At 42.7% G+C, this 13222-nt stretch overlaps 1 protein-coding gene across 22 annotated transcripts in view; it reads right to left on the bottom strand.

Moving 5' to 3' along the window:
- plekha6 (pleckstrin homology domain containing A6) overlaps positions 1-13222 on the bottom strand; it is a 312036-nt gene that overhangs the window by 89820 nt on the left and 208994 nt on the right. For 17 of the 22 annotated variants that reach the window (XM_018091023.2, XM_012955768.3, XM_012955648.3 and 14 more), the window contains 4 exons: positions 11064-11246; positions 9878-10042; positions 7561-7578; positions 7173-7306 (listed from right to left, as the gene is read on the bottom strand). In XM_018091023.2, coding sequence (XP_017946512.1) covers positions 7173-7306; positions 7561-7578; positions 9878-10042; positions 11064-11246 — 500 coding nt within the window. 22 annotated transcript variants of the gene reach the window in all.

Below are 13222 nucleotides of genomic sequence, written 5' to 3'. Positions count from 1 at the left end.
TCACGATCAGTATCCCAAAACTTAGAACAGACTCCAAGGATCTGGTCTCGGCTCACGCTTCTGCCTATAACCGCCGCCTTTCACGTCGGGAGGAGCCCTTCGCTACTCGGATGCCACCAGGACTTGTTGTGAGAGACCCGAGGAGAGAGTTCTGAGCAGGAACGGGAACCAATCGTATGACAGGAAGGTGGGGAACACTTAGCGTAGTCAGGACGGGCCGGGGTCAGCAGCGATCGGGCAATACAGTACAAAGTCAGGATCCAGTAGAATAGTCGGTCAGGCAATGGTCGGTCCAGGCAGCAGGCAAGAATAGTCAGGAACAGGCAAGGTCAATACAGGTAGCAAACAAGAGAAGGTCAGGTACAGGCTAAGGTCAAAACACGGCAGGAACACAAGAGAAACACACCCAGGAACTTACAGGAAGCAGAACCAACGTTGGGCAAGGATTTCAAGCTAGAAGTGCCTTAAATATTTGAATTTGGCGCCATTGTGACGTCATATGCGCGCGCCGAGCGCAGACGCGCTTGCGCAGAGGCACCGGACGCAAGCGCGCACGCGCACAAGGCAAAAGATTTAAAGGCCCGTGCGCGCGCGCCTAGAGAGAACCGGCGGGCGTCCCCGCCGCCCCACTAGACCACCAGGTACCTTTACATTACCCCCCCCTCCAGAGGGGGCCACCGGACCCCTAGGTTTATTTGGGAACCTAGCATGGAATTGCCGTACCAGACAATCTGCCCGAACATCAGAAGCTGGAACCCAAGACCTCTCTTCGGGGCCATAACCCTTCCAATGCACCAGGTATTGTAGCTTACCCCTAGAGAGGCGAGAGTCAACTATCCTTTGAATCACATATTCGGATTGTCCTTCAATAGAAACAGGAGGAGGAGGAGATCTCTGCCGAACCACTCTAGCAGGTTTTAACAAAGAAACATGAAAAGAATTAGTAATCTTGAGTTCGGGAGGAAGTTCTAGTCGGACTGTGTTAGGGTTTATGACTTCAGAAATCAAATAAGGACCAATAAATTTGGGTGCAAACTTGGAAGAGGGAACCTTCAAAGGAACATTCTTGGAAGAAAGCCAAACCCTTTCACCAACCTGATAAGTGGGAGATGTTTTGTGAGAAATTATCAACTATAGAATTGACAGCAGATACACCTCAGAAGAAACAGTGGAAAATGAAAAAACTCTGGGATGAAAGCCAAAAACAACAAAAAACGGCGACTCCCCAGTGGAAGCGTGAGTGGAATTATTGAAAGCAAACTCAGCCCACGGAAGAAAATCAGCCCAAAGGGATTGATTACTGGAAACATAGCATCTAAGGTACTGTTCCAAAGACTGGTTTGTCCTCTCCGTCTGCCCATTGGTCTGAGGATGATAAGCTGAGGAGAAGGACAACTCAGTACCCATCAATAAACAGAAAGCCCACCAAAACCTAGAAACGAACTGGACTCCCCTGTCGGAGACTATATTCAGCGGAGCCCCATGGAGTCTAAAAATATTCACCATAAAATGTTCTGCTAGGGATTTTGCGGAAGGGAGGGCGGGAAGGTGGATAAAATGGGACATCTTACTAAAGCGGTCCACAACCACCCATATGACAGTATACCCTTTGGAAGGAGGTAAATCTACAATGAAATTCATGGAAATGTGAGTCCATGGCCTTTCAGGAATCGGAAGTGACTGTAGTAGACCCTGAGGCAAGGACCTGGACAACTTGGAACGTTGACAAGTTGGACAGGAGTCAACATAATTATTAACATCTTGTCTTAACGTTGGCCACCAAAGGGTTCGAGACATAAGAGAACAGGTTTTACTGCGACCAGGGTGCCCAGCTGCCTTAGCATCATGAGCCTCTAAGAAAACCGCCTCACGGAGGTTTTCTGGGACAAACAATTTCCCTGGGGGCACACTGGGAGGAGAGTCAACCTGAGCTTCCATCAAGAAAGTAAGCAGATCTGGACTCAGAGCTGCTATAATCAACTCCTTAGGGACAATAGGGTCAGGTGGAGATCTCTCGAGAGGGTTGGGGTCAAAACTCCTAGACAGGGCATCTGCTTTGACGTTCTTTTCGCCAGGTCTATAAGTTATAATGAAATTAAACCGGGAAAAGAATAATGCCCATCTGGCCTGTCTAGGATTCAAACGCTTAGCAGACTCAATGTACAAGAGATTTTTATGATCAGTGATTACTGTTACTACATGTTTGGCACCTTCCAAGAGGTGTCTCCATTCAGTAAATGCCGATTTTATGGCCAGTAACTCCCTATTACCAATATCATAATTTATCTCCGTAGGAGAAAACTTCTTAGAAAAAACCCACATGGGGGAATCTTATTCGTTACAGGATGCCGTTGAGACAGGACTGCCCCTGCACCAATTTCAGAAGCATCTACCTCCAGTAGGAAAGGGAGAGCCGAGTCAGGGTGCAGGAGTACATAAGCAGAAACAAAAGCTTCCTTCAATAGTTTAAAGGCTGTTAAGGCCTCTATTGGCCAAATGCTTGGATCAGCACCTTTCTTAGTGAGAGCGGTAATTGGAGCCACTAATGTAGAAAAGTTCTTAATAAATTGTCTGTAATAGTTGGCGAAACCCAGAAATCTCTGTATGGCCTGTAGAGACAAAGATTGTACCCAATTTAAGATAGCCTGAACCTTGACTGGATCCATTTCTAGACCTTTATGGGAAATTATATACCCCAGGAAATGAACCAAAGAAACTTCGAAGATACACTTCTCAATTTTCACATACAAATGATGCTGCCTTAATCTAAGTAAGACCTCCTGAACGTGGGCACGATGATCAGAGAGACTATTAGAATAAATCAAAATATCATCTAAGTACACCACTACAGACCGACCTAGAAGATCACGGAATATGTCATTTACTAATTCTTGAAAGACCGCAGGGGCATTACATAACCCAAAGGGCATTACCAGATATTCATAATGCTCATCGCGGGTATTAATGGCAGTTTTCCATTCATCCCCCTCCCGAATTCGTATTAGATTATAAGCGCCTCTAAGATCGAGCTTAGACAAAATAGTGGCACTCTTGACTCTATCAAAGAGTTTGAAATCAAGGGAAGAGGATAACGGTTTTTAACCGTGATCTTGTTTAAACCCCTGTAGTCAATACAATGAGACCCCCATCTTTTTTTTCTACAAAGAAGAACCCTGCTCCTGCTGGAGAGCAAGAGGGCCTTATAAACCCCCTCTCCAAATTCTCTTTTATATACTCTTCCATAGCCTGGGTCTCGGGTAGAGATAAGGGGTAAATTCTACCCTTAGGAGGAGAGGAACCAGGGATTAAATCAATGGCACAGTCATAAGGCCTGTGTGGGGGAAGAGTCTCGGCAGCCTTTTTAGAAAAGACGTCCGCAAAAGGGGAGTAAGGAGCAGGTAGCCCCTGTAAAGAGGTTGCGGCCAGAGCCTGGACGGGTTTCATGCATAAGGTCTGACAATCTGTTCCCCATTGGAGTATACTGCTAGTTAACCAATCAATTTGGGGACAGTGCTTACGCAGCCGAGGGAGACCTAAGATCACCGGGGTATGCGGGCAATCTATGATGAGAAAGGAGATTTGTTCCACATGGTGTGACCTTATGGACATGGAACAACTTACGGACTTGGAGGAAATAAGCCCACGACCCAGAGACGTACCATCAATGGCAACTAGCTTGATGGGAGGGAATAAAGGAAGTGTGGTTATTCCGTGCCTGCGAGCAAAATTAGAATCTAGGAAATTCCCTTCTGCCCCAGAATCAATGAAAGCCAAGCTTTCCACACTACTCGTCTCCCATCCCAAAAGGACCGGAACCATGACTTTGGATAAACTAGGTTGGGGAGTAGAAATGACATTTGCCCAAGCAGAACTCCCCAGATCTGCTTAGGCTCTGTCGTTTCCCGGCCTTTTGGGACAAGAACTACGAAAATGACCTCTATCCCCACAGTACAAACACAACCCGTTAGCCCGTCTGCGATCTTTTTCCTCAGAGGATAAACGGGTAGAACCCAGCTGCATAGGTTCTTCTGAGGACCTAGAGAAGGCAACCTCAGGTCTAGGTATAAACTCTGTGTCAGAGGGTTGCGGAGAAGCTGCGGGTACTTTCTCCTGACGTCTCTCCCTGTGCCTCCTATCAATTTGAATGGCCAGATGCATTAGGGAGGGAGGATGAGGCGGGAAAGTTAATCAGGCTGTCTTTCACAGCTTCAGATAGCCCCACTCTAAACTGACTTCGTACGGCAGTGTCATTCCAACCCGTTTCTACTGCCCAATGGCGGAATTCAGTACAGTAATCCTCAACCCGTCGTTTACCCTGCCTAAGGTTACGAATAGCGGAATCAGCGGAGGCAGAACGATCAGGATCTTCATAGATTATCGCCATGGCTTTAAAAAAGGAATCAAGGGATGGACGGGCTGGATCATAGGGTGGTAAGGTAAACGCCCATAACTGAGGATCCCCAAGCAGTAGGGTCATAACAAAATTAACCTTCTGTTCCTCCGTGGGAAAAGAACGAGGGAGGAAGCTAAAGTACAACTTACATGCTTCCTGGAAAGCAAAAAATTTACTACGCTCCCCAGAAAACTTTTCAGGGAACGGGACCTTAGGCTCTAATACATACATTGCTGAAGCTGTGTGTGATGAACCGCCTCCTGGGAGAGAAGCGTGAGTAGGAGCGGCAGGCTGTTGTTGGAGCGCATCCAACCTTACAGATAGTCTCTGGAGCCACTGGATAATCTGGTCCTGCTGGGCTTCTTGTTCCCCAAGACGCTGGAGGAGATTTGCTCGAATCACTTCAGGGGATGGAGGTGACGCAGCAGCCCCTTCAGGGTCCATGTTTTCTGGCCCAACGTAATGTCACGATCAGTATCCCAAAACTTAGAACAGACTCCAAGGATCCAGTCTCGGCTCACGCTTCTGCCTATAACCGCCGCCTTTCACGTCGGGAGGAGCCCTTCACTACTCGGATGCCGCCAGGACTTGTTGTGAGAGACTCGAAGAGAGAGTTCTGAGCAGGCACGGGAACTTAAATATTTGAATTTGGCGCCATCGTGACGTCATATGCACGCGCCGAGCGTAGACGCGCGTGCGCATGTGCAGAGGCGCCGGACGCGAGCGCGCATGCGCACAAGGCAAAAGATTTAAAGGGCCGTGCGTCGTGCGCGCGCCTAGAGAGAACCGGCGGGTGTCCCCACAATGGAGGAGGCGGCGGGCGCCCCCGCCGCCCCACTAGACCACCAGGTACCTTTACACTCAGGAAGGTAACTCTGGATGCTATTAACCACCCAGCTACTTTCACAAATGAAAGACACTATCTAAACACTGACTAGAGTAATGGGTCAAAAATGGGTTTGGTGATATGCTAAATGCAAACTTTTTATTTTTGGTAGTTCAGGAACCTACAAGAAAAGATGCCCTTTGGATCTGGTAGTAATTAATAATGTGAGTGTGTAAGGGAGCATTCAGAGAACAGCTGTCATAACATGGTTTACTTTGAGATTATGTTGTAGGGATAAGTGTATAAGGAAGTAACTACTAACTTTGAAGGAACTATTCAGTGCAAAAATGATTAAATGAGATGAAATGAAATGGGGGCCATATGGGACACAGTTGTTCAGTTAGTTTGCTTTCGAATCTCACCTGTGTGCTCACAAACTAACACATTAGGGTTGATTCACTAAAGTGTGTTAAATTTTATTGCATGCTTTTTTGCGTTAAAAAAGACGCGACAATTAGCTCACGATTCACTACAGTATTATCGCATGCGTTAATTTGCGCGCAACCACATGTGGTAATGTTAACGCATGCGTTCATTAGCGCGCAGAAAAGAATACTAACGCATGATTCACAAACACTTAGGCGCGCTAAATATCGCATTAGACTATGTGAAAATTAACACCTACTTGAGGCAGGCAGTAATTATAGAAAAGTACAGTTAATGAGCTTTTGGCAATAAAATATGGACTTTGCAGTGTTATTTATTCAAGTCTGTGTTGGCCCCAGAGTGATGTAGCCTCCAGTAGCATATAAATAGTAGCCGCATATAAATAGTAGCATATAAATAGTAGCCACATATATATAGTGCATATAAATAGTAGCATATAAATAGTAGCCACATATAAATAGTGCATATAAACAGTAGCATATAAATAGTAGCCGCATATAAATAGTGCATATAAATAGTAGCATATAAATAGTAGCCACATACAAATAGTAGCACAGAAATAGTAGCATAGAAATATTTATATGCGGCTACTATTTATATGCTACTTTTTATATGCACTATTTATATGTGGCTACTATTTATATGCACTATTTATATGTGGCTACTATTTATATGCTACTATTTATATGCACTATTTATATGCTACTATTTATATGCACTATTTATATGTGGCTACTATTTATATGCTACTATTTATATGCACTATTTATATGTGGCTACTATTTATATGCGGCTACTATTTATATGCGGCTACTATTTATATGCGGCTACTATTTATATGCGGCTACTATTTATATGCTACTATTTATATGTGGCTACTATTTATATGTGGCTACTATTTATACGCGGCGACTATTAGCGCACATAATAATGGGCGTTAATTAGCGCGCATGCGGTAAATGCTGCATGCAATATCGCGCGTAAATTAGCGCAAGTATGCTTATAGTGAATCGTGCGTTAAGTGACGAAAATTTAGACGCGATAAAATTTTTATCTCACGCTATAAATAGCACACGTTTTAACGCACTTTAGTGAATCAGCCCTTTTGTCCTAACAGTCCCATGTCCTGCCGCCTCATGTTCACTAACAAACAGGTTAGAGAGCTGAAAGAAGGAAGTAGTGTTCTGGCTATTATGCTAGACATCCGTTCACTTCAGCCTTTATAGACTACATTTTTACCTAACTATATTAGAAAAATATTTTATTTTTACACAGCATATCTATTTACCCAGTTTTATTTTTACATTGAACTGTTCCTTTAGGTTTTTCAGTCTGGCCCCACACCAAATAGAACTGATTTAATATATAAAAAAGTAGGCTAATTGGATGAATCGGTGCAGTTACATGTCAGCTGTCCCAATACATGTGCCCAGCTGAGTCATCAGTCATCCTGGATTCTATTTACACTTTTTGTTACCCAAAGATGTTTAAAAGATATTAACTAACCTGGATTTTGCAATCAGCGTCTTGATTCTTTCCACCTTCCTCCTTTTTTCCTGCATTTCCTCTGGGCTCAGTGGGCCTTCTGGTTCCAATTCTATGTAACGCTCTGGGATCAGCACTTTCTCTGGGGTTGAAAGCTGAGACACAGAGACAGGTGTGCAGTGTGTGACACTATGTGAAACATTCAGGGTATGGTATACACTATGAGCCATAATGGTATCTACAGGAGGCATGCGCTGTGTGATACAAATAGTGTTTGTACTGTACATAGTAGTGAAAACAGAAATATTCAACATATAATAAACAGCCTAAATGGAATACAGAGCTAAACATACAATATAAACTCATGGTAACACGAGTCAGAAAAAACTTAACATTCTGGGACTGGCACCTTGTCTGGGACAGGAAGCTGAAACACAGAGGGAAATAAATATATAAGACAGTAAAAATACAACTCAAGACAGAAAAATGTGTTTGATTTTCCTCATCTATTACGTAGGTGTGTGTACTTTAGCCAGCTCTGAAAAATCAAAGAAGGAATCTTGATGGGAAATGGGACTTGTATCCAGAATGCTGGGGACCTGAGGTTTTCTGGATAAGGGGTCTTTCTGTGATTTAGATCACCATACTTACTACTATACTAAATGTTAGGATCTGTTTCATGCATTGGCAAAATCAGGCAAATAAACCAGTGCAGTAAAACACAGCAACCACGAAAAGATTTACTTTATTATTCTACATGTCAAAAGCCAGGAGCTTATTGCTAGTTAGTTAGTAAAAGAAGATTTTCTTACCTGAAAAATATTTTTCTCAAAGGCTCATAATGTCAGTGAAGGATGACTGGGGTTAAGTTGTTACTCTTAGGAGGCAGAACAAATTGAGAAAAACTCTCTCTCTCTCTCTCTCTCTCTCTCTCTCTCTCTCTCTCAGAGCTTGCAGGTGGAGACAGGAAAATACTCTAACTAGCTACGGGATGAGCAGCAAAAAACAGCACCTCATATTGGCGGGATACTGCACCAAACTGGGCCTATTTCTCAGATAAGAAAATCTCCTTTTGTCCCATGACACTACCTGTCGGTGCAGGACAACTAGCCATGTCCCAAAGCTGTCCAAAATAATAAAAAGTAAACAGGCAGAAAAAAAAACTGAGCTAAAAAAAAAAACACCTTCCTGCCAAAAGCCACTTCTGCAGAGGCCAGAACAGCTTGTAAAACTTTGTTTAGTATGCAAGGAGCACCAAGTAATTTCCTTGCAAACCGCATGCAAGATGGGAGGCTGTGTAGCGCCCAAGAAACATTAACCTTCCTTGTAGAGTGTAACTTGGAATGGAGCTTCCCTGCCCATAGATTTGTAGGCTTGAAGTAGAGCTGCAACTATCCATCTGGCAAAGGATTGTTTGGAACGAACCCTGGAGAGGGTTACTGCCAAACAATACAAACAGGGCATCTGAATGTATAAACTTAGCTGTTCTGATCAAATTATAGCTCGGATTTCCACCACTATACATATATGATAATATGGCACACCCAAGCGTGAGATAACCAATTACATTATCGCCTATACATCCGCTAACTTTTTAAGAAGCCTACTAATACAACTGTTTTGAATATTAAGATTACTAGATACAGTACAACTTATATCTAGGGGGGGTTATTAAGATAATAAAAAGATTACATTATATGTTATATATATTACATTACATTAGATATACATTATATTATGCATATGTGGAATCCGATTGTTTCAAAAATAAATAAAAACTATTTTAAAAAAAACCATAGCTTTTCTGAGGAGAAAGAATTTGAGACCTCTTACTGCATCTAGTAATTGATTGAAAAGAAAAGGTAAGTTGACATTAAGCAGATGAGATAGGACCATACGAAAAGTACCTTATCCTTATGAAAAACAGTCCAAGTTTGTTGATGAGACAGGGTTGCCAAATCTGAGACCCACTTAGCTGAATATATATAAGATAAACACTTATCTTCCAGCAGGCACACATCTGGTAAGGCACCTGAAGATTGTGTATATCCAGCGGACACTAAGTGCCAAAAGATTTTATGCACCAAAAGTCACTGCAGTAACAAGATGCACCAGTACTACTAGGAGGTGGACAGGCTTTGGGGGCTGAATCTGGGTAAAGACCTGGGAGAACTCCACGCTAGTTCCTGGCTCTATCAAATAAATGTAGATATCACCAGGAAAATTCTGAAAAGAAGTGCACACAGATAGGCTCTACGCAGAGAACCAGTGAAAGGAGCACACACAAAAGGGCTCTACTCAGGGAATTAGTGAAAGGAAGAACACACAGATGGGCTCTACCCACAGGGAGCAAACACAAAGGGGCTCTACCTTAATCAAAGGTCTTGAAGATCTTAGTTGATCCATGTCAGAAAGGAGAAGTAGCTGACTCTAAGGCAGGACAAACTGAAAAAAACTGGAGGAAGAGATGGAGCCACACAAAAATTGGAGAAAGTTTATTTCAGTTTGTCCTGTCTCCAGCGAGGATCAACTTATCCCCACTCATCTTGCACTGACACGTAGGGCCGTCTGAGAAATAAACCTTGCCCAGTTAAGTATATCAGGTTCAAGCAACTGCATACCCACTGTTACAATTAAGTGAGATAAATATAACTGTCTATTAAAGAAAGGGAGATGGGGAAACAGGTTACAAGCAAAACTCATATATTGGTAAATATAAAAATTACCTCTCTGGTGATATCTACACTGTAGGATTGTGGCTCCACCTCCATCTTGCGAAGCCGGGCAATCTCATCTTGAGGGGATTCATATGTATGCTGGGGTTCCTGGGAACGCAAAACTGCTTCCAGGTCTGATATATCAACCTCGTGGACACTGCGATGTCTGCGTACCTGCAGCCAAAAAGTGGTGGATATCTGACCTACTTGTTTAAAGGATACTATAATTTTTAAGTGCTTTATACCTGTATGATTAGGAGTACCGAAAACAAGAATTAACTTTTTACTTAATTTAAAGAATTAAAATCAACATTTCCCTTTTGTAAGAATGTATTGGTTTTTAGTGGAAATTTGACACTAATGGTACTGGGAAAAATATTATATAAGCAAGTATGCTTACCATAAAACAAAGGTGGATGCAAAATGTGAGGCAGGGTGCAAGATGCCATTTTTTTTTATAAATAAGCCTTGTAAATGAGGAATAAGACCTGTGAGAATTATTCCTTTGTAGGTGATTTTGCAGCTTTAGTCAAGGATTGTGTAATCAAGCAGCCCTGTGATCCACCAAGGCATCAATAAAGTACCTTTAGTGCATGACTTAATGGGAAGCATCAGTGTCTAATTATTTATGAGACAATTAAACATGTTATCCAGGCAAAATTATTAGAGACCCAGAGGTCCAGTCTAGAGGTCCAGTCTAACTGCACATTCTATTACACATTGTTAAGTCATTTAAATTTCATTGTAAAGTAGGTTTAATAAAATGTAGTCATGATTTTCAAACATATTAACCCTTTAGAAGGGACTTCTTCTTACAAACTTACATACACTCTGTTCAGTGTTTATCAGTGACCCTATACTGGTCCAAACGTGAAAACCGCAATTTATATACTTGAAAAATCAATTTACATACTGGGGAAAACTGTATTAAATGTCATACACTCCCCTGCTATTCTATTCTTTCAGCATGTAAGGGCTTTTCTGAAAGTAAAGAATAATGTGAACTGACACATATCTCAAATGTAATAATTTTTCAGCCACAAGAATTTACCTCTGGCCTTCATTATAATCTGCCTGTTCTCCTGTGCTTGATCATGTTGTAAATGTATAAAAATGATTATTTCTTTATTCAATACAAAATAAATTAAAAAATCATACAAGGATGTTTAAGCCTAATCCGTCAAATATAACTCACTATTCTGTATGTTCCAGTTGATTTGGTTGCACTGTGTTCTGACTGCTGGTTAGCTAAGAGCTGCAGGCTTCGTCTCTTTTCTTTCACTGATCCAGTCTGGTGACGCTTCATCCTATCATTTTGCTCTTCGACACTCATCTTGGACTTTACTTCACTGGGGAATAATGCACTCTTTGGCCGCTCCTAGATGAGTCAAAACAGCAGAAAGTAGGTTTTCCACCCACAAAAAAAAAATGTTTGCATGATAAAAGTAGTTTTAATTCTAAATAACAGAAACTCCAATATACATCAGTTATTTTCAGTGGGTCAACAATTATTTCTAAATGAAATATATGCACAAAGAACCTTCTTAAAGGAAAATGAAGGCATTTTGGCATTTTACTGCCAATAGATGACCTACATAAGTGCAAGCTAGAACACTATATTTATTCTGCAGCTGCCACTTTAGCTTAGTCTCAGTAGCAGCGGCGCTGCCACCATCAACTTGCCTCAGGCGGCAGCGCCCCCAAAGTTACCAGGGGCGGCAAAAATCCGCTCCTGGTAACTCTAAGAGCCGAGTTTTTACAATGGAAATTAGGCTTTGGTAGTATAAACAGCGCAACCCCTCAGGCGCTGTAAAGGCGAGGGGGGAGCAGGAGAAGGAAGAGAGGAGAAAGCCTGTGCAGACTCAAGCAGGGAATGAAGGATTTCTCTGAGAGATGTCTGATACCGAAGAACATGTTTACAAAAAAGAAAACAAGAAATCCTGTGTTTTATATAATAGAGGACTCTTCCTTATCAGGAAACCCAGCATCCAGAAATCTCAGAATTGTGGGAAGGCCATCTCCTTTAGGGCCGTGGCAGACTGGGAGATTAGTTGCCTGCGGAGCAACTAATCTCCCTGATATGCCATCCCACCGGCTTGAATGTAAATCGCCGGTGGGATAGCATATGCGGCGCCACGATTTCCCGAAATTGTGGAAGTTTCCTCTCAAGGCAACTGACTCCTGCTCAGCGAAGGCCTGGTGCCAGACCACCCACGATATGTGGTGTTGAATAGTGGGCTAAAGGAGCTCCAACTCTAGGGGAGGTTTGCTTCTCACTGCATAAGCCCTGATGATGATGGAACAAATCCACTTGCCAATGGTCAACTTGGACACCTAACGGCCCTTTAAAGGACCTTCAAGAGATTGAAAACAATATCAATCTTCCATATATTCTGGGCAGCCCATAAATAAACAAGCAATTTGTGTAGTCTTCTTTCAGTAGGATTGTTGGGGTTTGGACAGAAAGAACCAGAACTAACTGGTCCTGGTTAACGTGAAATTCAGAGACCACCTTTGGAAGAAAATCAGGAGTCAGTCTCAAACAACAGTCTTTAGCAAAATACCACAACAAGTTTAGAAGCTCTTCTTGCAGAAGTAATAGCAAGGAGAACTACTTTGTGTGAATGGCTTCTAGAGTTCACATGGATCGTCCTGTAGGACTAACAGCACCAAGCTGAAGTCCAATGGGGGAATAAGATACCTATAGGGAGAAGCACCAACTGCTATTGATAAAGAATGGAGAATGCTGAAATCTGTACCCTCAGAGAGCTGGAGAGCCTTTGTTAAGCCTCGACTGATGCATCACAAATTTATGCAGTGGGGTTTGCGATTTGGGTAGGTGAAGGTCTATAGAGGAGTCCTCTGTCCCCATAAGCTGTGCTACTTGTTCTACTCATACTTTGAGACCCACACAATAGCAAAGATGGGTCTGAAGGCTGCTCCAAATGCAGTAAAGATCACTTTACAAAAACGCTCTAGTCTCCTATCAAGTGAGTCTTTGAATGCCACTGTATCTGCTACTGGGATAGTAGTTGTCTCGAAAAGCCTAGAAACTGGGGGATCCACTGCTAGGGGTGAAGATCAGATGTCTATGCACAATTGTGAAAAGGGATAAGCCTACGAAAATAACCTATAAAATGAGGAGCACAGTGTCAGGATGGCAGAGCTGCACTTCTAATCTCTGTGCGGGGTATGTGACGTCAGTACAAGTGTTTAAGTAGCCATATAGAAGAGAAGGGCCTATTTGGAAGCAACGACAGGGACACAATCGCTACAGGTGGGAAGGGAGATGCTTGAAGGACAACTTGATTAAGTCATGCTGTCATCATGGATGGACAGGCGTGAGTGATTAAA

The sequence above is a fragment of the Xenopus tropicalis genome, chromosome 2 (assembly GCF_000004195.4).
Source record: "Xenopus tropicalis strain Nigerian chromosome 2, UCB_Xtro_10.0, whole genome shotgun sequence".
NCBI classification, from domain to species: Eukaryota; Metazoa; Chordata; class Amphibia; order Anura; family Pipidae; genus Xenopus; species Xenopus tropicalis.
Note: the sequence above shows the minus strand (reverse complement) of the source record. Positions and strands in the feature narration are given on the sequence as shown.